The sequence below is a fragment of the Leptinotarsa decemlineata genome, unplaced genomic scaffold (genome assembly GCF_025532065.1).
Source record: "Leptinotarsa decemlineata unplaced genomic scaffold, Ldec_3_MD MMD2_tig00001393_RagTag_RagTag, whole genome shotgun sequence".
NCBI lineage: Eukaryota > Metazoa > Arthropoda > Insecta > Coleoptera > Chrysomelidae > Leptinotarsa > Leptinotarsa decemlineata.
The window spans coordinates 3,869,863-3,894,862 of record NW_027412562.1 but is presented as its reverse complement, the minus strand read 5'-3'; the positions used below and the strand labels follow the sequence as shown (position 1 = coordinate 3,894,862).

The window sequence follows — 25,000 nt, the reverse complement described above, 5'->3', positions numbered from 1 at the left end:
TCGAACGATTTTACGACCACGATTATATCGTCGAGATAAACTAGACACTTCTTCCATGAGAGCCCCTTGAGAACCGTCTCCATCAATCTCGCGAAAGTCGCTGGAGCATTACAAAGCCCGAATGGCATCACCGTGAACTGCCGCCACAATCCTGAGCCGATGATGAAAGCTGTCTTTTCTCGATCTTCTGGGGCTAATTCAACTTGCCAATATCCACTCATCGAATCCAAAGTCGAGAAGATTGTGGAGCCGGCTAGCGTGCCGTCAATTCTTGGAAAAGGGTAGCTCTTTCTTTGTCACGTTATTCAATTGGCGATAATCCACGCAGAACCTTGTCAAGCCCTAACAAAACGCAAGCGTTTTGTTTGGGTTGATACGTAAACCGTGATCCTCCGAGTAATCTTATCGATATCCAGGTATATATATAAAAGTTGTTCGTATTTTAATTAGCTGGAGACGGGATGACCAAGATATAAATTTCTTTGTCATCTGCGTACAAGTGTATCTGAGAGAACCGAAGAACAGGGAGTAGAACAAAAATGAACCCTGAGAAGAATATAGCTCCTAATATACTATCTTGGGGGACGCCACCTCAGATGTTCTTAATTGCAGAGCTATTGAGGTCTTTACTAAGAACAACCTATTACGATCTTTGCTTCAAAAAACTGCCCATGAATAGTTTTTTGTTCTAACTCTCAAGACTCTTTTGTTTATATTAGATTTTTATTTTGGCGTGAAAATAGTAAATGTTTCATTGTTGCATATATACTGTTTGTAAATTCGATACTCATCACTTGATTTTCCGACGATTTCCTGGAAAAATCCATGAATTGGATACAAAACTCCCAACCTCCTATTTACCTAGTTTCTGGAGATCCATCTTCATAAAGATTGAGAATTCTTCTGTCCATATGAATGTAAGCTGTATTCACAAAAGTTGTAGCTTGGAGTTGTCACACACAGAACGCTTTTGATATCTTCATTCTCGCCAGACCATTTATGGAGTAATCCGATTTCACAAATCTTATCAGTACTAAGTCCAACAAATCAATATACATATTGTAGGGTTTTTCCTACAACTATTTAGTTTAGAAATATTTCATTTCGTTATTGATTTTTATTCTTTTATTTTGATTTTTACTTAGCAGTTTTGTATTTTTTAATCGCATATCATTGAAATGCCCTCTTCTCTCAAAACAAAAATGTATTGCCAAAAATCATATTGATTTTTAGAAGGAAGCCAATTGGGTAGTAGGTATTCATTGTTAATACTTCGATGGATTAAGACAAGGGTCCAAGTGGTTGATCCTTTTCGATCATATTTATGACCTCGACCATATTGTCAGTGATGATTATTCGAAAGTGAATTTGAACAGATTTTCTTAGCCGATGCATTCATTCTGTTCAGGGATTTCGGCCGGGAACTAATCCTAATTCTGATTCTTCTCGCCACGAGGTTACAGTTATTTTTTGTTTGTTCATTTGTTGGTGTTGTTAATAAATTTTATTATTTGTAAACGCTGCGTCCGACTGATTAATAATTCACCTATCACCTGTCCTGACAATATTCACTTCACCTTTCGATACTATGCCTGTCATATAAAAAACGAATTTGAAACCCCACCGCGACAAATATATGGAAATACAATATTATTATAAAAAATGAAATCATTCCGATTGAAACGGGCAGATAAACAAAAAGTTTAGAGAAGCGACATCACGCAATCCAAACAAACAACTCTTCCCGAATACCGCCTATTCAAATATTTCGTGTCGAACATCGAAATTAATATTGACGTACAAGCGGCGACAAAAGTTTTGCGTTCACGTTTAATTGAACAAACGACAGAACCGAAATAAATTGAAAGTAAACATCAATCTCGATCCCTTTATTCTGAATACAATAATAATCAAACACCGAACGAAACAATGAAACAAAACGATACTACAGATAAATTAGTCATTTTCCATGGTTTGAGGGTACTCCGGATAAATTAAGCATTTTCAATAAATTACTGAAAGAAGTTGTTGGGCGTAAAGTGTGCTTGATAAAGTTGCTAAAGAGGCGATCAGGGGAGTGTATCCCTGATAATGAACGTAGAGCATGTTCAGTTGGTACTATAAAAGAATGCACATTCACAGGCTAGCTTTATTTTACCAACCGTCTTACACAGCACCTGACATACAATCATAAAATTTATATTGATGATTTCAGTCAATTGTTACAATTGGCGGAATACTGGAAAATAAATTTTAGAAATCAAACGAAATACCTAAACAATATCTGTTAGAATTAGTATTGAAGGGACGGTAGAGAAAATGCAATAAGAACAAGAGGATGCCGTGTTTTCCGGAGATGAAACGACTCCCACGTAACAAAAATAAAGTTCAGTAAGGTGTTATTTCCGCCAGATGTTTCAATTTCTATAAGATGTGTCAACAAAGACTGTATTGAAACATATTTCGCTACAAATCCTACATAACGTTTATTACTGCTTCTGATGCGAGTTGCGGAAAATATTTTACGAAAACCTCGGTAAGCCACGATCACAAAGTCGTTAAAGTTTATTAAACGCGATTTACGAGTGTTGCTTCACGCTGTCCCACATCAAATTAAAACCCTAAAGAGGTCGTAAAGGATCCATAACGACGCCCTTGCTTTACAACCAACGTGACGGTTTTATGGGGTCCCTCGAGTATCTGATCTACACTCGTATAATCTAATATATTCGACAAGTCAGAATGATGATTGATACCAAAACTATAACCTTTCTGGCCACAATTTCTTTTTTCTTACAAATTACAAAAACAAGAATGGAAACCCCGAGTGGGGCATATTAAAATAAATACATTTTTCTCATCTTCTTTGAAAATATATTTTTTTGAATGTCAAGTCAACCGAAATTGCAAGTTTTGGTCACGAGTTAATAATTTGCAAAACATAAGTTCACCTTCATTACGGAATTATCTTGAGGCCCATAATAATACATGAATGACGATGAAAGAAAAAGGAATTTCAAAAGTTATCAAAAAGTTAGGTGCATTAGCTGTAACTGTAAATCTGGTATATTTTAAAAAACACTATACAACTCAGTTCTCAGTTCATCAATTCCTTACCTCCAACACATGAAGCCGCAAAATAAAAATTGATAATTTGACTGCAACTTCAATTATAGAAAAAGAATGCTCTAACCTCCTGAAGAATGGGGTTGGCAAAAAGATAATTACTCAAAATCAATCACACACAATCACATGACGTAACCAGCAGCTAAAAAGAATTTTTTATAAACATACATTCTTCAAATGAATAACTGATTAAAGTATAAATCATATATCTACGATTTATCTCGGATTTTCAGTCCCGTCATTATTATATCCATCAAAAACAACTTCAACGTTGGTACCATACTTATTACGTAAGCACTGTTGCAATACTAATCAATATACATCGAATTTACAAAAAACTCAAATTTTTATAAAATATAATATATATTGCTCAAACATTATAATTAGTTATATACGCGTTTCAAAAGGTTCAATTTTAAATAAGTACCTTTTGCAACTTCAAAATTTGCAAAACCATGTATTGATAAATCGCAGCAATGATCGAGGAATCGGGTGCTTGGCTAAATGCTTCACCTGTTGCATCTCTTGGAATACTATTAGACGATGAATCTTTCAGAATAGCAGTAGAACTTAGGATGGGTTCATCTATTTGTGTTTCTCATACTTGTGTTTGCGGTAGTATAGTTGATGAGAAAGGTACACATGGTTTGAGTTGCAGGAGAAGTGCAGGGCGTACATCTCGACATCACCAAGTGAACGACATATTGAAACGAGCTATGTTGTCAGCGGATGTTCCTGCAATTCTGGAACCCTTAGGTACCAGTCGAAATGATGGTAAACGACCAGATGGTATGTCTCTCATACCATGGTAAACCTGTGGTATGGGACTTTACTTGCGTTGACACGGTCGCGGCTTCCCATCTAGCCGAAAGTTCCAAGTCTGCTGCAGCATTGTCTGGCGAGAAATTGAAAAGGAAAAAATACCAAAACTTTGGAAACAACTATCTGTTTCATCCAGTAGCGGTTGAAACTTTTGGTGTTTATGGCCCGGAGTATCTGTTATTCGTTCATGAACTCGGAAGGAGAATAGGCCAAGCAACGAAAGATCACCGTTCTACCTCTTTTTTGATAGAAAGAATTAGTATTGTTATTCAACGTGGCAATGCTGCTTCAGTACTTGGAACTATTCCTCCTTCACATAATTTTGATGAGATTATGCATTGCCCTAATTTCAGTACGGAACTGAAACCTCTTCGAAACAAGCCGAGATATGTGAATATTCATCAGTTTCCTATCAAGATTAATTCACAAGTGATTGATCCACCTTCTTCTTTTTCAGTGCGATCAGTGGACTCAGGTCATTCTTTCCCCCAAAAAATGAGTTACAGTCCTCGTAGAACTGGTACCCTTTCAGTGGAAGAGCTTCTTGAAGCAAGAGCCGAATTGATCCCTCTACGAAACCCTTCTTCACTTGGAAGGATCGATCGCAGCTTGAGAAATGGTTCTTATGGAGATTCTGTGAAACATGTTCTTCCTTACGAATCAGTAGATAGTTGTCCTGAAAATCTAGAGAAGAAAATTGGATTGGATAATTTAGGAAACACTTGCTGCATGAATAGCATTTTACAAGTGTTGTTCATGACGAAGAATTTCAAGAACGAAGTTTTAATGATGAACGAGAACGGGAATGTTTTCTACTTATTCATCAAACTCAAAAAATTGTTCATGCAGCTGCAGTTTCGTAAGAAGGTATCATCTTTTCCTCCAACCGATTTCCTGGAATCTTTGAAGTCCACTAGATACTCGTTAGGACAACAAGAGGATTGTTCCGAATTCTTGGGGTTCTTGTTGAATACTCTTCGTGAGCAAAACAATAGCAAAATCAATACTCCTGACCGCTCTGGACTGAATGATTCCGTACAGTCTATCTCGTCTTGTGTTTGTAAATCTTTTGCTGGAAAAATCCTCACTTGTTTACTTTGTGGTAAATGTTCAAGAAGTACTGAAAACTTATGTGAATTTCTGGAACTTCATCTAGCTTTTCCTAATACGACTAGTAACCAGTCCGTGCAAAGCTTATTGTTAAATCATCTGAAAATGGAATTTTTAACAGGTTATGATCGACTGTATTGTCAAACGTGCGCCAAACTAACTGACTGTTATAAGGAAACAAGTATAGCTGAGACTCCAGTCAATCTAATAATAACACTGATGATTTTCAAACAAGACTCAACCTCTAACGGAAGCAAGAAACTCTTTGGAAGATTCGAACTAGATGAACATTTCAACCTAGCAGACCACTATTATAATATTCATGCAGTCATTGTTCACTGTGGTTCTGGCGTTGAATTTGGTAATTATTACGCCTTGGTCAAAGAAGAAACGGACTGGTTTAAGTTTGACGATAGTCGTGTCACGAAGTGTTCTGGCGATGCATTGAATTTATTGGAGTCTCTGGAGACACCCTACATTTTGTTTTATAAGAGAGAGGACATTGTTAGATAAAGATCTTCAGATGATGTGGTGCTGCAGGTTTTTCCGGGTTTTCCTGCAGCTGAAAAAGCAAATGCGCCACTGGAATCAATGAAGTCGCCCCGGAGCGCCAATTAATTTTTATTGTTGTTTTTATTTTATTTTTATAGTTGTATTTTGTAATATTAGTGTCTGAAATTGTCTTCAACTTTCCAACTGACCAATCAAAATATATTCAGTGTTAATCGCACATAGAATATGGAATTGTTGATGTAAATGTTTTTCACTTGAAAATTCATTTATATATTATAAAATAATTATTTATATATTTACAATATATGGACATAATAAAACTCATATTTCACATAATTTATATAATATATAACTTTCATGATTTAAAAATTATAAAAGTTACAAACAATAGAAAATATGTAGGTCTTAGTATAAGTTGAAATATATTGGTAAAAGTCGCACACAGAAGCTGTAAAGCTTGTTTGCGAGGTACACAGATGGAGTTAGATTCAGTGAAATACAGTATGTGTTCGAAACATATATGAGAAAAAAGTAATATCAAAGAGTGATATTATCATTCGTAATGAAGCCTATCATTATAAAAGACAGTAAGTAAAAACTCACTAATGGAAAATGAGAATTCAACCTTATTATGTTTTTGTACCACTTGTATGTGTAACTAACGTTATTGCAGTTTCGTCCTACACGAACATTTTCAAACGAATACAATAAACAGTATTCATTTAACGAAACCCTAGTAATGTATAACAAAACACGCATTTATTACCATAGATATTGAAATGAAACTACAAAATCATAATATCTTGAAAGCCAATCAGGGCCAGCTACGTCCCGTTAGAGTAAAGAAACGAACATGACATCTTGTATAATAAAACAGTAATACTTTAGTTTTCTGTAATTTTTTTCATGACTCAATATCGTTTATAGTGTCTGCCTTCTTTTGTTGTGTTGTTGATTCGAAAGTAAAATATCTTAAATCATGGAACCAGGATTTACAAAGAAAAACAGCGGTAATGTACATGCCTAGAATCAACTACATAGTTGGTGCTGGGAGAGTTTGTGGCATCAAGCAAAGACTTTCGTTCGGCAGAATTTTGAAATATAAAACTACATCAAGAATTTTTCGAAAACAAATAATTAAAATAAGTCCATAGCCTTTGAAGGATACTTGTAGTTTAATATTCGAGGTTAAGCTATTGAAATGATACCTCTTTAACTGTGTACTCACCACACACTGATTTATTTTAGGTCATCCTGGGCATCTTATGGCGATGATGCCAATAAGTTAAGTAGATACAGTCAAAACACGAAGGAAAACTGTGCACAATAATAGGTAACATAACAAGGGTGACAGATAAGAAAGATGGAACCTAAGCTCTAAAATGTGTTCATTATTGAATTTAATACTCGACTACGATAAACTGGTTTATAATCTACAAATTCAGGTAAATACTAACGGCAAAATAAAGCTGAGTACTGGGCAACATTTCCGTTGAATTTCGCCCTACAAGATTAAAGCTTGTCGCCTACTTGTCCGGCACAGCACAGAACCGTGCTTTCCGTCGTTAAATAGCGACGGGTAATAGCATCGCCCAATTGTTCAGCTGCAACCAGCATACTGAAGGTGCTATTTGTTCGATTTCAAGGGAATTTCAGAATCGAGCGGTGACAAACATGTCTATCATTAGCAGTTCTGACGAAGAAGTCTTCATTATAGTGGCCGCATTATTGAATGTAGAAGAAAATAGCCACAAAAAAGGTGTATGTGGGTCTATCACATTGATCAAAAGAGGGCAAATCGGACAGTTTCATCATCTTTTCAACGACCTGAAAAAAGACGAGGAGACATTTTTCCAGTATTTCCGAATGAATCCAGGCAAATTTTCAGAACTTCTGGATATTCTAGAACCTGCCTTAACGAGCAACTCATTTTTTCCTCGTCCATTTTCATAGGTACCGTCTGACACCGTGCTATCAACTGATGGAATGGCAAAACAGAGAGACAGAAACTTCCTAGGCACGTTTAAACAAGTTGATGCTGGCAAGCGCTGTCCGGCAACGCGCTCACTTGGCCAGTCCGTCACAGCACGTACCGTTATTTGCCGGTCAGGATCGGAGAGCTGGAATCCTTTCCGGCTGCGGACGCTCTTGGCTGTGCCGTGCCGGGCTAGTTGCCGGTTGTCCATTCATTTTCATTGTTCTAACGCTAGTTGCACACACAACGATTTTGGACGGCCGAATTTGTACCGGTCGTCCAAATTCCAATAGTGAACCACATGTGGGAACGGGACCTGGCACACAGGCCGACCGGTGATCGTCGCCGGTAAAATACCGGTGAGCAGCCGTCCACTGCCACTGTATCGCTGGCAGTACCAGCAGGGAAGTAGTGGCGTACATTACTAAATACACTCTTGCATACTCACCGGTTTTTTACCGACCATTCCGGTCTCGAATGCTCGGTGAAATTGTAGTTACTATGCATTAACTTCGTTTTGGTACTGCGTGCTAATAACGACAACAAAGCAACTGATTGTTTGACCGATAAAAATCCGGTGAGTGTGCAAGAACCCGCTACCAATAAAATATCGGCCGATTTTATACTGGCCGTCCAAAATCAGTGTGTATGCAACTTGCGTTATTTGCCGGTCAGGATCGGAGACGCTAGTTGCACATACCCCGATTTTGGACGGCCGACTTTGTACCGGTCGTCCAAATTCCAATAGTGAACCACATGTGAGAACACGACCTGGCAAACACGCCGACCGGTGATCGTCGCCGGTAAAATACCGGTGAGCAGCCGTCCACTGCCACTGTATCGCTGGCAGTACCGGGAAGTAGTGGCGTACATTACTAAATACACTCTTGCATACTCATCGGTTTATTACCGACCATTCCAGTGTCGAATGCTCGGTGAAATTGTAGTTACTACGCATTACTTCGTTTTGGTAGTGCGTGCTAATTACGACAAAAAAGCATCTGATTGACCGATAAAAATCCGGTGAGTGTGCAAGCACCCGCTACCAATAAATTATCGGCCGATTTTATACTGGCCGTCCAAAATCGGTGTGTGTGCAACTAGCGAGAGCTGGAATCCTTTCCGGCGGCGGACGCTCTTTCTTGGCTGTGCCGTGCCGGGCTAGTTGCCGGTTGTCTATTCATTTTCATTGTTTCAATCCTATACATTTTTTGACGAGACGGGCCGTACTGTGCTGTGCTGGACAAGTGGGCGACAAGTTTAAACCACTTATTTTCTGTACAGGACGAACACAAATCACTTCTTCGGTGTTTTTATTGAAGTATTAGTACTGTACACCACCGATAAACTTTTGAACTCATATTTAGTAACAGATAACAGATTTATGGAAGATCTTCTAGCGTTATGGTGTATTGGTGGGTATTTTAAACCTGTAAATTGAAGTGTACCTATTTATTTTATACGGATCATAATACACATTTGGGATAAGCGAAATTAAAACACTAATTATTCTAATGGCAAAAATAATTTCAATTGCGATATGAGAGATAACATTTCGGCAATCTTTTGTATCGTGCCGTGAGTACAGTTTTCGAGATCACACTTGCAAGGTAAGAAATCTCTATCTACAGGGATCTTGCGAAAGAAAATGTCGCCGCACCTCCAATTTACATCTTACAACAAAACTCTAGTCGTGCCCCTGTGACACTACAGACCTCCGAACAATGGGAATGGCCATTACATAAATCCGGCTACATTAACAAGAAAATAAACGTTATTGATGTTGTGCGCGAAGACATTAAAATAAATCGTGTTACACAATTTGTATATAAAGCCGGCCGATTTACATACAATGATCTTTTTTACTTTATCAACACAGTAGCAGCCATTACATTCGAACAACGGATTTGAAAGCTCAACGACTTTTTTGTCCAGATTAATAAAACAGATAACCTTAATGGGAATGATGCACGACTCGCATATGAAATTCTCCTGTTAATTTTTGTCGTCGTCGCGAATGTGACGACCGCATTCTTGATCGATTTCGTGTTTTTTCTGTTTTTTTTCTTGACGAATGTTTCGCGATACCAATCATCAACCAAGGATGGAGACTGAAAAAGTTCGTGATTTGAGTGCCGGTTTCAGAAGATAACAAATTTAATGACTTCGATTTAACATGATGGTGGTCGTAATGCATTTTTTGTTTTTGCAGTTTGAAAGGAAAAAACTTTAGTTCCGTAAATACTTGGGTCAGAAAATCATATCTCTAGTCAAATATTATTATTGTTATTGGTGATACAGTAATAATGCAGTATGCAGTAAAATTTAGGTATCGAAATGGACGTGAATTTAAGGTTTACAAAACATGTTCAAAGAAGTTACATGAGTTTGAAATGCTTTATCCGCATCGTCATTTATTATGAATAAGTTTGAAAATAAAATTAACAAATGCGCTTGTGTTGAGTCATTTTGCATTTTGTGATGTTGTGTATGGTTGTGATGAAAAAGACATTTTTAGAATTGAAGATTTCAAATATCATGTCTTATGTATACAGTGTCTAACAACGAAAACTTAACAGAGCCCCTTTTGAATATAAAAAGTAAGGTTTTTAAAAAAGCTCGGACACGTCGATTTCTAATTAAAGGGGGACACCTTTCAGACTAATCAGATTTTTTGTAGTACGCACCCCCTCGGAGGGGTGCGTACTTTTTTAAAATCAATACCCACTCCTCTTCTTCCAGTTCATTAGTACATCGTTCGATTGTTTTTTTTTAAACGGGTGGTGTATTGTTATTTGTTTAAAAATGCCTTACACTACTGCTGAAAGGGTTTCAGTTATTGCTTTATTTTTTGGCAACGACCAAAATGCTAATAGAACATCAATTTTATTTAACGAGCAAAACCCTGGTAAACACCTAAGCAGAAATCACGTTCTGGATTTGGTCACAAAATTCAGGGAGACAGGTTCGGTTTTAAATGAGAAAAGAAATGTTCAGAGAAGAGTAGTGAATGACGATAATGCGATTGGAGTGATTGGTCAAGTCATCGCCAGTCCTAGGTTAAGTACCAGAGGTTTATCAGCAATAGCCGGAATAAGCCAAATGAGCGCATGGAGAATCTTTAAAAACCACAAATGCCATCCTTACAAAATTAAACTTGTTCATGAACTCAATGAGGATGATTTTGACCGAAGACAGGAGTTTTGTGAGGGCATGAGTGAGAGATTAATGCAAAATCCCGAGCTGCTTTATAACATCTGTTTTTCGGACGAAAGCTCATTTTATTTTAATTGGTTGAGTGAACCGTCACAATTGCCGTTATTGATCGGATGAAAACCCAAGACAATACGTAGAAATACATACCCAACATCCCCAAAAGTTGAATGTCTATATAAAGATCGGTTAAATTGAACAAGCTTCCTATTTTGGGGAACTAGAATAATCCCTGTTCAGATAGAGAATATAAGTGGTTGTTTTGAAATATTCGTCAAATACTAGAATAGAGGCGGTAGAGCCAATAAAATGAAAGTTGATAATTAATTCAAAAACAACCACTGATATTCTCGCTGTAGAGATTACTCGTTTCCCAAAATAGGAAACTGTTGTCCAATTTAACCAACCTAAAAATAACGGCCTGGAGTATCCCTCTCTTCATAAATTGATTAAAACGTTGAGAGCTAGAAAGGTTTTTTTTTTCTAAAAAATCAGCAGAAACCTTACCCGAGTTACTATGATTGTTGAAGATTTAAATAATGGCTACTGCACGGAACAGGTGCCGTAGTTGGTTTAAGCCGATTTCGAAACCTCCCCCCACCACTTCTATGCCTGAAACGACTTTTACCTACGTCTCACGTAGGTAAAAGTCAAGGTGACTTTATGGTAGTGTTTTGTGCTTAACCTAGAATGACCCTGACCGACGTCACACGACGTAGAAACATAACTTTGAGGTAGTGTTTTGGGTTTGACCTTGAACGACCTTCATTGATTGACACGGCTACTTCGAAGACTTAAGGATTCGACTTTGAACGACCTTCAGTATGACTTTGAGTGGACCTTCTGCAATATCATGTCTTTGCTGAAGTGAGTTCGAAGGCGCATAAGTAATCTCATTCTCTCTTTCAATTTTTGAAAAAACGCGTGAAAGAGGAGCCACTCACAGGATTCAATTTTATATTGATAACGTAAAGATAACATGCGTCTTCATCAAATGCACTCCGGCAGGCCAGATGATGATACAGGTCCTCCAGCAAAACAATCCAGATCGGGTTCTGCCCCACCAAGTGCAGTTCAGGAATTGTGCAACTATTGTAATGGAATGGTGCCTGCGAATACCATGAATTCTCATCTCAAAACATGGGAGAACAGAACAAATTCCTGTACAGAATTTGAAGATGGGGTGAAAATCATCAAGAACCCATTAAAATATAGGATCTTTAGCTACAGGATCGAAAGTAAGAATCCGCATTCAGACTATCAATCATTTTTCAATGAAGTGAGGCAAAAAGTTGTGACTTGATTGATCGAATGGTGCAAAGTCATAATGTCTTGAAAGTGAACATAAAGTTGCAGTCAAAAAGTAGCCGCCAATATTTTTATTTAAAAAAATCAAGCTACTAAAATACTTCACGGAGTAAAAGCCGGGTCAATCCCTCTACAAAACTCTTCATCACTTGGAAGGATCGATTGCAGCTTGAGAAATGGTTCTGAAGCAGATTCTGTGAAACATGTTCTCCCTAAATGATCAGTAAACGGTTGTCCTGAAAATCTTGCGAAAAAAATTGGATTGGTTGATTTAGAAAATATTAAATACATGAATAGCATTTTACAAATATTGTTCATGACGAGCTTTTTAAAGATGAACGAGAACACGAATGTTTTCTACTAATTCACCAAACTCAAACACCTGTTCATGCAGGAAATATTAGAGGTGGAGTCTTTTAAGAGCCAAAATCAAATTGTTGAACAACCTTACGTCCTTAAGGAGTTATAAAGGGCACTTGTCGATGCAGTAGGGTGAACATAAAACAATAAACACGCCTGTTCTGAGCTAAAGTTTGGGCAGTAATTTTCAGCTATCCTGTGTTTTTCCTACCTTGTATGGACACATTTCCTACGTGGGCTCCATGTGGTCACCGGTTCGATGTAGGAATTTACGCTGGTTCTGACATATGTGATCGTTTATACATGTGCTTTGTAGGCAGTTACGCATCTGGTGTTGTATCATGAATGATCCATCTTTGGGCTGGTTTCAACCAGGTGATAGTGGTAGATCAAAGATTGGCTTTGCACGTGGCAGCTTGGGAGCCTACTTTATCCTTGAGTTCCATAGAATAAGGCTTCTGTCGATCCCGTAGATAATGGGAGATGTCAACGACTTGAACATTGAGAAGTGCTGTTGAAAATCATGACTCCACAAAATTTTCTGAAAAAGTTTCCAAGCCACTGAAGGTAAAACAAAATACACGATAGTGAGCAATTTCGAACGACCCCAGTTCAACAACTATCGACTAGCCAAAATCACGGCAATTCCACCAGGGCGAATAACTCCCTCCCCCTTCCCGTTTCGCGTGGCGGAAATCGAGATATCATCGGAAATATTCCTCTGCTCTTCTCCGCTCTCCAGAGAATCATGAATAAACCTCTCGAAGAGATGGGAAACGTCGTTAAATTTTATTATGATCCTTTCAACGAAAAAAAAATAAAGGAAATTGAAGTTGATTCCGTCATCTCTCCTTTCGAAGAGATGTCACGATTCCGTGTTTGATGTTTTCCTTGTTTCTTATTTGTCGGATCGATTCGTTAGTTTAGCCGATATCAGTCGGCTTACATGAAATCACGTCTCGAATGGATAGACTCGATAGCCCACTAAAATACAAGTTTCTGGAAATATGTTGTGTACAAAATAATTGAAATGGAATTTCTTCCAATACCAACATTTACAGTTTCAGAAACAAACAATAACATAATGTGGAGAAATGTCGTCGATATAAATTAAATTACACAGGTTTCTCTGTTCGTATCTAAAAAGTAAATTAAATAGACAGAGTACACAACACACAATGTAAATAAAATTAAAAACATCCGAAGGCAAACACAAAACTCTCTTACTGAATAACAATTTTTGCCCTGATCGAAATGACTTCAATTTTTTTTAACGTGCCTAGACTCTTATTTTAGAGCCTGTTTGTCTTAATACCGTCGTGTATTCTATTATAAAACACACATCCATTATAAGAAATACCTTTTCGGTAAGAAGTGTCAAAAGGTGATCTTCTTTGTATTATAAGAATGATTGTTGCGTTCCTACTCTGTTGAACGTATCTCTATTTTTAAAAACATAACATGAAACATCATGATCCTGACACAGATGTCAGGGTCATTATTTTGTAAGATTTTCTTGACATTTCCCTGTACCTATAAAAATAATAATAATTTTATTCACAGCAACTCTCATCTACAGAGTAGAGCAAAAAGAGCATACGTGGCTTATGAGCAATGTCGGAGGACAGTGGGACGCGCATGGGGTCTTTCACCCCGTGTAGTCGCCTGGATCTACACTGCAATAATAAGACCCATGTTAACGTATGGAGCCATTGCATGAGGACCGAAAGTTCTACAAGCAACGGCCATCCAAAAATTATATCAAATACAGCGACTGGCTTGTTTAAACATCACAGGAGCCATGAGAACAACACCAACCGCGGCAATGGAATTAATCACGGGTCTGACCCCTCTGGATCTGTACGTTAAGGAGGTTGCGTTAATGGCCATGGTACGATTGCACACGGCTGGTGTAAACCTAGAAGTAGGAATGGGTCGATTGAGGTTGGGCCTATGGCGGGAAGCGCTTACTGCGCAACCTCTGCTGCAGGCAACAAGTGATGCAATTGAACCCAGGTTTGTGTTTAATAAACCCTACAAAATACAAATTAAGCAGAACACAGAGTCAGATGCTACAAATGCAATACGGATTTATACAGATGGCTCAAAAACCAAAGAAGGCTCAGGATGTGGAGTGTACTCCAGATCACTAAGCCTAAGGATTAAGTGGGGAATGGGAAGAAATACCAGCCTGGTCCAAACAGAACTGGCTGGTATCTCAATCGCCACTAAAGAAATAACCAAGAAAAGAATTTCTGGCAAAAACATAACAATCTGCACTGATAGCAGACAAGCACTATTAGCCTTGAACAGACACCGTATTACTTCAGGGCTAGCACTAGAGTGCCACCAAGATTTAGCCAAAGCCTCGGTAGATAATAACATTATCCTGAGGTGGGTTAAAGGGCACGACAGGAGTAAAGGTAATCGCATTGCCGACTATTTAACCAAGGAAGCGGCTGGACTAAGAATTTTAGGACCAAGTGGCACCCACGGCCTGATGACTTCGACAATTGCGGAACTAGTCAAATGTTACACCCATGCTCAATCTTTAAAGAGATGGGATGAAATCAAAGGATGTAATCTTGCCAGGATCACCTTGGGCGACCCTGGGAAGCTGCCGCCGAAGAAATATCTGGCGATGACCAGGAAAAATCTACGCCTTACAGTAGGATTTCTGACTGGCCACTGTCAGCTAAGGAAGCACCTACATAATATGGGGCTAGTGGACATACCTCTATGCAGGATGTGTGAACAGGAAGATGAGACTGTCAGGCATGTCCTGTGCGAGTGCCCAGAGTTATCGTCAATAAGAGAGTGTGTGTTCGGCGAGTCTTGGCCTACACCTGCCGATATGAAGGAGATGTCTCCCAGCGACCTGTCCACCTTCCTGGAAAGGACAGGATGGACGACGACCTAGGAGGACAACTCCTCGGGAGGATGTTCAATGGGTCACATGGTAGTTATTGAATGGGCATATTTGAAATTGATAATAACAAGGCTTATAATACAATATGGATGGTGAAGGATGAAGAACGAATATAAAAGAATTTACGATATGCTTAAATAAATGTGTACATGTAAGAATAGTATCAGTATGTATTGAAAATGTGATTTTTTCATCTTGGGAAATTATGGTGAACAATCGATATAGTAGTTAATAAAATTATTGTTTTTCTATTTGTTTTTTTTTATTTATTTTATTTTTTCAGTTTTCAATTAGTGCACGAGTCTCATATCGATCAGATTGTTTCGTGAAGAGTTTCATTCCTTTATTGAATCTGAATTTGGAAGTCTCCTTTTTCAATTCTTCAGGAAGTATATTAAATGCCTTAGGAGCTAGGACTTTGTAACAACTTTGACCAATTGATTTGGATGCGAAGGGTATTGAGAAGTTACCAATTTGCCTTGTTGTATAAGCATTAGATGGTTTCTGGAGGTCATTTTTATTTATGAACTGTGTTGTAGTTATGCTAATAAAACATAATTATCTCAGATCAAACATATTAGACTCTTCATAAAGAGCGTCGCTTGAATATCTATTATTTCTGTCTAGGATCATTCTCAAAAAACGTTTTTGTGCCACTTCAAGATGTTTGAGGTGACTTTTTCCCCATCCTATAATCCCGTAGTTCAAATGAGATTCTACTAAACTCATATATATAATTTTGAGTTGTTTTGTATCGAATATTCCGGAAAGTTTTTTGAATCTGTTCAAAATACATCGGAGTTTTTTTACCAGATATTCTACCTGTGAGTTCCATTTTGAATGTCTATCAATTATGATTCCAAGGTATTTGATTTTATCTGCTGGGAGTAGGGTGAAGTTATCATCCAGTGTAATTTGATTGAAATGCGGAAGACCTGTTTTGTTGCTGCAAAAAGGTAGGTAAACGGTTTTTTTAGGTTTATCGAAAGCAGTTTATGATTCAGCCATTTTATAATGTGAGGAAAGTTATTTTCAATTTTTTTCTTCAGTTTTTGCCAGGTTTCGTCTTCGTGTATAATGACTGTATCATCTGCGAAACTTATTATCTCCTTTTGTGAAGAAGAGATTGTTCATATATATTATGAAGAGAATTGGCTCCAACACCGTGCCTTGAGGTACACCATATGTACTAGATTTTTCTTCACTGATGTGCTAGGAGAACTGAGTGATCGACGGTGTCGAAGCTTTTGCCTATTCAGTGCTCAATATACACAATTTTACAATTTGAAGTACGTATATTTTCAGTACCTGAGTTTTACCTGAGTTTGTGATGAATTAAATTACCTGAGCTTATGTCCCAGTTTCCACATTTGAAAAAATATTTAGTAACGGTGAGTTATTCAATTCTAATTGATCATTCAGTGAATTACTCGAATTCTTGGATCTATTGATTTTTAAACATTCTAGAAGATTAAGTTTCAAACTTTTCTCTTCTAAATGTAATACGTAGTGTTCATGATTGAACTCATGTCCTTCTACTAAAAGGTAGTTTGCAAATGTGGAATTGGTCTTTCTATTCACAAAACTACTTCTATGATCTTTACTTCTTTGGGAAAACATTCTCCCTGTTTGGCCAATATACAGTTTTGGGCAAGATCCACAAGTCTCCTTGTGGAGACTTGTGGATCTTGTGGAGACTCCTGATCTATAGAGGATTAACATAATTATTAACACACATCTTGTTCTAAACATGGCATAAATTTTGTAAGCCGATTATTCTTCAATCCCCCCAAAAAAAAACGAGTAAATAATGTAACATTCCATTCAACCATTCCTAACTTTTCGACACTCTCAGCTATTCGCAAACACATCCCGGGACTCCGGATCACGTAAATATACGCCGCACCATCATCTCCTGTGAAAAATGATTCGCGCTCGCGTACCAGATCGTTTTACATGGGGCGATGACAGATACATAAAGCATCTGTCACATTACGCGGTTATTTCCCCTTCACGCCGCACAATCTCGTTTCCTGTGCGACTTTTGCCAACTTTGTAGCGACATTATTATTGTCGACGTTGTTTGCGTCGTTGTCTGATCAGATGTTCGCCGTCTCTTCATATCACTATTCTCTGATGTTGTCAGCGTTCGCTGTTGATGGATTATCTGTTGCCTGATGAGAAATTTAGGTGATGGCGCGACGATGAAATTTATTCATTTGTAGTTAATCAAAGAATGTAAACTTTCAAGGCAGGACATAACTGTGTAAAAGCTATCGTGGTATGACGTTTCGTCTACCACTGCGGTAAATATTATCAAAGGCGATGTGGCAACGGTCGCAGTGCTTGAGTTGTTCCCGTTGTTCGACCAATGGGCCTTCGAACAAGCGGCCGTGAAACCATATCGTTGGCTCCGTTATGTTGATGACAAGTTTGTGGTATGACAAGATGGTGAAGAGATATTAAACGATTTTCTATTATCTAAACTCTTTCGACCCAAAAATTCAATTAACAATGGAACGAGAAACCCAAGGGATTATAGCCTTCTTGGATGTTCTTGTGAACGGACATGAAGATGGTTCTTTGGGCCACACAGTGAACAGGAAATCAACACACACAGACAGGTACCTCTACTCTAAACACCAGCCACAACAAAAGAGATGGTAAATCAAAACGTTGGCTCACAGAGCACGACGAATCTGTGAACCTGAGTCTTCCTGAGGAACTCAATCACCTAAAAAATGCCTTCAAGGGGAATGGGTACAGCGAAGGAGAATTTGAGCAAGCTTACAATCCAGGAAATACAACGCCAGAGTAACCCCAGCTAGGCTGCTCAAGGAAAAAACTTTCCTTCACTATTGGGAGAATTTTAGGGAACACGTCGTGAAACCAATATTCAGGCCAACAAAATTATCAGACAATGTGTAAGTGTAAGCTAAGGAACCCATTGGAACCTTTAGCAACACCGGGTATACCAGGTATTGCTAAAGCTGGATGCGGGTCGGTCCACATTGGAACCACGAAACGAAGTGTAGGTACCCGTCGCTTTGAACACAAGAGAAATTGTCGACTCGGACGAACAGACAAATAAGCTGTAGTCGAACATTATCTCAACAAAGAACTCGGAATTACTATTCAAGAGTATAGAGAGAGGCAATAGAAATTAAAAAACACAGAGGTAATTTCAATAGGAAAGAAGAGGCAATTAACATTAGTAAAATTTGGGTACCTATCCTTAAAGGTACACAAACAAGGTGAGGTAACCCAATCAAGTAAAACCAAACCTACGCCATTAATAATGATAAAAAACAAAGTTAAATACCACTGTGACTATCACTACATTGCCTTTGATAATATATACCGCAGCAGTAGACAAAACGTCAGACAAAAAACCTGCATACCACAGCCAAAAAACGCGGAAAATGACTTTTACACAGTTATTCGAGGTTATTTCAAAAAAGTTGTTTGCCAGGATTTGATTCATCAGTCAATCTAGACTTTAATTGGTCGCACGGTTTTTCAGGCTCCCTTTACTGCGACTGACAATGTCTTCGGTACATGAAACCAAATTATTCAAGCCGCGGGATGCTAAATCATCTGATCAGTTTTCTGAGGACCAATTGCTTTCAAAATTACAGAACATTCATAGAGGATACGTCTCTGAGCTGTTAAACTCAGCTCAAGCCACCATATATCCGCGTCCGAGGTGTTTGTCAAAAAAGTTCGGAACGGAACTGTAATCAAGACGCTACTTACTTTGTGGACTGTGTCTTTTTCAAAGTGAAACGAAAAAAATTCATCAGACATTGATAGGACAAGTTTATACAAGATATTTAAAAATATAGGACTCGAGTACAGGAAAGAAGATAACAGGAAACAAGATAACAGGAATTATTTTTGTGAAAAAAACAGGGTACTTAGTATAAACAGAAGATAAGATAAATGGATGAGTACTATTCCGATCAATCACTATTTGATTTTAATTCAAGAGCTAGCGATAGACAGCCGTTTCAGCCTCTTGATCAGTACCAGGCAGGTGGTCCTCCATTGAAGACAAACTCTGAAAAACTAAGACATGTTTCTAGGAACATGTGGATTGGTTTTTAAATGACATTCCCGGGGAGCTTCCAGAATTTTTGCTAACGCAGTTGTCGATTTGAAAGATTGGTCAAAGCTTCAATGCCAATATGAAAACTTGGCAAACAAACTTGTATGTCACACCAACAGGTGGTTCCACTCATGTCTCGCTTGCGTAAACGCAGTCATTTTCATCAAATATTCGTCATCGTTTTCAACAGTTTGTTTTCAATCAAAGACCGCCTGTCTGGTACTGACGATGCCCAACAGGCTGAAACAGCTGTCTACCGGTGGCTTCTAAATTGAAATTAAATTTTTAAAAATCGGAATAGTACTCTTCTGTTTATTATATTTTCATGGAAGCATTTTTTTTGCAATTTGACTACATTAACCTATATGTGTGTGTTCGAATAGATTTCTGCGGTCAGCAAATTGGTGTACTCTAGTGCGTGTTGAACTCCGTCTATATTTTTCTTCATTCGACGTTTCGGCGTCTGCTTTAAAGCCTTTCTCATGAACCAATTAACACTGAAACTGCATGACTCGACGACCCCCAAGGCTCGTTACTGGCTTTGTTCTCATTTTGTTCAGTTTCAAAAGAACATTGATAAGCTTATTGTTCGGGTCCAGGATTTTTTTATATATATACTGGACCCGGAAGTCACAAAGATAGCTGTAGCTGCCTACGTGGTAAAATTAGATGTATTCTAACTAGAACCACAAATGAGCAGTAGCTCCTGTTATTGACTCCGTTGGTTTGCGATGTTTTTTGTTTTTGGCAACCAAGTCCAAGTGTTGCCCATCCTGACATTTGGTTGCACCGCGTTGATGAGGCCAATAGACAGAAACACGTTTCCACGGTTTGCCCCTTCCTTTTCTATAGTGCTGTTCTATTAATTCTCTTCTTTTGATTTCGATTATACAAACTAGACAACCATTTCAATTTTCATTGAAGTAAACTTTTTATAAGTTGGCTGACCACCCTGCGCTGGACTTATAAAATCCTTAAAGAAAATATAGCTAGGAAAAGATGGTATTTATGTGTGAAATGCAATTGAAATTTCGTGCACTTTCCAATTAGTCAAATTAACTGATGTTCTACTGTATATGCATGTATTGTGAAAATAATTTCTATAACAAATTTGAAGAATGAGTATACTTAAATGAATTGAAGTAATCAGTTCTGAAAATGAAATTCCGAAAAATTGTTCAGCTTTTTGATGAAACAGATACATACTGAAATCGATATCCCATGAAACAACTAACAGAAAAAAAATTGAACCTTTTTAGCCCCGACAAACTATATAATTTTCTAGAGATTTTCCTGTGACATTACCTTTCAGTTCGTCAGCGAAACGTTAACATTATTTTCATTATCAGATTTATAGTCCAAGATCCCAGAGCGATCAGACATAGACATAACTTATTTTCACACAGATGCGTGTTTATGAAACTTGCTGAGCGACACCTGGGCAGGTACCAGGTGAGAAAGGTAACTAAAAATAAGAGCTACTTAAGTGTCAGACACTTGTCATGGACCAGAACTTTTGTCAGACGCCTTAAAGCTCCAATAAAATTAAATGAACTTTACTTACTTTTACATGTCTGATTTTTAAATATGTTATTAATGTGACTATAATAAAGTTATAATTAATCGGTCAGACAAATTAGAATGACCAAACATCCCTCAAACACAAAAATTAGTTAACCAGAAGTATGAGCGCGACAGTGTTGTGCTTGCATTTTAGAGTGAGTGAGACGTCCATAATAACTCGGTTCTCCTTCTTTAACTCACTCATTTAATTTTAGTGGAGCTTTAAAGCGTCTGACAAAAGTTCTGGTCCATGACAAGTGCCTGACACTTATTAAAGTAATTCAAAATAATATTCTACAAAATATGTATAAAAATCAGTTACCTTTCTCACCTGGTACCTGCCCAGGTGTCACTCACCAAGTTTCATAAACACGCAGGTATTCAAAACACACGAGACGCTACTGAGACTCTAAGGTTTCATCTGTGTGAAAATAAGTTATGTCTGATTGCTCTGGGATCTTACTCTATTATGGTGAGGAAGAAATTTGAATGTTTTATTCTCACAGCCATTCGGTAATATATATGTTTATATGTAGTTCGGTGTAACATAATCTAAAATCAAGTAATTATTTATTTGAAATCGAAAAACTGTTATTGGATTCAATATACCAATTTTCTATCAGGTAATTTTTTTTCATCAAATGGGCAGCGTTTTCACTCAATCCTTACATAAAATAAATAGTCGTTCAATCCAATCTCGATAAATTAATCATCGACGTGTTTATAATACACTCTGGAATTTCAGATTCCGCAGAGATTCAATATATTATTAAATTCAAATTAATATGTGATTCTAGTATGAAATTACCCAAAATAATTGAATTGAACTAATAAACTGAAACATTCAAACGAGTATTTTTCAAGTCAAACAAATATTCATTTTGGAATCCATTAATTGTCAGTTTTGCCTTAAATAATGGATTAATTTTGCCATTACCGAATGAAAAGATTGCTCAACTGAATTATAATTTATTTGAATCAATTTTATTTCCATGTATGATCCAATTTAATTAGTGGGCACATGAATATCATAATAAAAACTGAAATATCCAATTCCTGCAAGTCAAAATATAAGTAAAAAAGAAATCAGAACCATTTTTACCAAAGAGAATCACAAAAAACTTACCTTATCGTCTTCGCCCTCGCTATCACACTGAAACAAAAAAAATCCATTACAATCCTGCAAAAAAAAACAATCAACGAAAAAAAAAGAGACGGAAAAAGATATTGTGTTCGTCAGACGAAAAGGAAAACTAACCGAGTAAAAAGTCACTCGAACTTTTTTCAACTCGTTTCCCTCGTTTCTCCCTTAGCGGGCACGCTTTTTCTTACTTTTCCAATAAAAGCGAAAACAATTCAGGCAGGAGTGTTTTTCAATTCTGCTCGCACACGAGCAAAGAGAGATAAAAGGCGTAAACTGAAAATTAATGATTATTCCCTTCAATTCTCAGAGGAGCTGGACCAGTGCCGGTCTAAGGCGGGGAAACCGGGACAAATGCAAACCTCATAAATCCAAAGAAAATCAAAAATATTCTCTAATCGCTTCTTTCTTCAAATTATTCTGAGCTGAAAATATAATTGGAATGATCCTACATAGTTATCTACTATTCTCGATTTTAGCAGTAATCGCGTGGCATTGCACTGCCGTGGTGGATTCAAATTACGGAGCGATCCAACCTTCAGTTGTAAATTATGCGGCGGTATGCCTGGCAAATCTAATAGACTTCAAAAACCCATTGGGTTACTTGGCGGGCCCTTTCTGTGAAATATTGGACCTCCAAGGAGGTGAAGTATATTCTGAAATCGATATTTTTTAAAACTGAGACATATGGCATATCGCCAATTAATTATTCTTTGAAATTGATTTATGGAAGGAGCCTGTACTAAATATTTGAAAAATATCTAGTTATATTAAACATGGCATAGCTACTCAACTAAAAATTCACAAGCTTTCTGCAATTTTCAAACCACATTGAACAAGATCTAACAACTCCCTTCAATGCATTATTTGCCATCAAAACAGCCATATAAATGATTTTTTGGCAATTGATAGTGAAATCACATACATTTTTATGTATTTCTGACAAGTCCATCACAAATAAGTCAGCATCAGTTTCGTTTACTATCAGAGGTACCCCACATCCTTAGATGGGACACATCTACTCTTTGGTAATGTCTCACTTTCAACTAATGATTCCATATCCTCTCTTTTGTGTGAATTTTCTCGCATTTTTGCTCCCTTGCTTGAATACGTTCCATTAAGTAATCATGAGAAATATTATAAAATGTTGATCTACCGCAGTAGTCGACGAAGCGTCAACCATAAATAACTGCAGACCACGGTCTACAAACCCTGAAAATAGTTTGACACAATCATCTCTGGCCGTGAAAGACTGAACTCTTTGATCTTTGCCAAACCCGTTTACTCAAAGCATTGTATTTTAAACAAAATGCAAACTTGGTCTCTGTTGAAAAAATCTGTAGATATTTTTTCCGACACGCCTTATAAGCCGAAACTTGCGCCGGCTAAAGAACAAAAAGGTCTCACTCTTTATCGTGCGATTACTAGCAAGGTTTAAGTATATCCAAAACTACTCAAGTTGTTAGGATTTCTGGGGGGATGGCACCAAATTTCAGCTCTGCTCGCTTGCCAAAAGCCTCACGGCCGGCCCTGGTCAGACCATTTCGCGATGAGAACAAATTTTACTTTGAACCCTATTAATTTTTTATGCGGAGGAAGAGCTTTTCGAGAGAGAGAGGCAGGAAATTTCTCGTTGTTGCTTTCTTCGGAATGAATTCGGGGGATTTCCTGATTTATTGTTTCCAGTTGTTCGGGCATGATTTATCGGTGTCGGCTGCCAGAAAATAAATACATTTTATAAAGTCGTTCGAGAACAAAACGCATTCGATGAATTATATCACAGAAATTCGCGATTGAGATTGAGGAACTTTTCCAATTATACAACGTTTTCCGGATAATATTCTTGGTTTCTTTGAGGGTTAAATAAAACCCCTCGGACATTAATGGTATATATTCATAAACATGAATGAGATTTAGGAAAGCATTTATAATTGAATAACTTTCTTTTAATTTAAAACGGTTTTTGTTGAATTTTTTGAGTGCGGTAGGGCTTTAGACGTTAAATTTGGGTTTTTAATCGAATAGAGATTGGAATAATTGATGTTGATTTAATTCCATTTATCCAAATAAAATAATAAATTGATTTTTTTCAAGAAAGCAGCGGAATTCGGAGTGAAAATCTCGATATGTCATCGGTTTTTTCTCTTCTCGGGCGATATTCTTCTTATCCGGAGCTGAAAACTCCACGAAGAATATATCCGAAATTTGCCCGATTCCTCTGGATAATTAAGAAATACTTTCTTATTAGCCAACGGGCTATGCTTGAAGACTGGCAGTAAACAAATCTGAAGAAATGAACTTTAAACGTTCAAGCCAGTCTCGAATATACCCACACAGTTGGTTGAATGGACTAACGCCTATCAGAAAACAACTACTCCCCTGGCTAATACCACGAAGGGCGTTGGATTATATCCAACAGGCGTCAGTGCAGGAATCTTCACAGAAAATTTCCTGCATATACAATTGGCAATACAACTGAAAGAGTCGGATATAATCCAACGCCCTTCGTGGTATTAGCCAGGGGAGTAGTTGGTTTTCTGATAGGCGTCAGACCATCCAACCTACTGTGTAGGTATATTCGAGACTGGCTTGAACTTTTGAAGTTGATTTCTTTAGATTTATTATTACTATTATTGAAAATTCATTAAAATCTTAATATCTTCAAACTGAATAGTAATCAGAATTTCCAAAACAAATACCTTCAATTTCTTCTTGAATTATTCAAACCGGATTATTACATGCTAATAACGAACGATATCCAATAATACCATAATTATCGAAACATTAATTTCAGAATATCCAGAAAACACCCTGTTCGTGTTCGACAAGTTC

General features: G+C 37.5%; 1 protein-coding gene across 4 annotated transcripts in view; it reads right to left on the bottom strand.

The window, feature by feature from the left end:
* tay (tay bridge kinase) overlaps window positions 1-25,000 on the bottom strand; it is a 237,708-nt gene that overhangs the window by 127,811 nt on the left and 84,897 nt on the right. For all 4 annotated transcript variants that reach the window (XM_074175828.1, XM_074175830.1, XM_074175827.1 and 1 more), the window contains exon 5: window positions 22,154-22,180. In XM_074175828.1, the coding sequence (XP_074031929.1) occupies window positions 22,154-22,180 (27 nt within the window). The remainder of the gene's footprint in view (window positions 1-22,153; window positions 22,181-25,000) is intronic.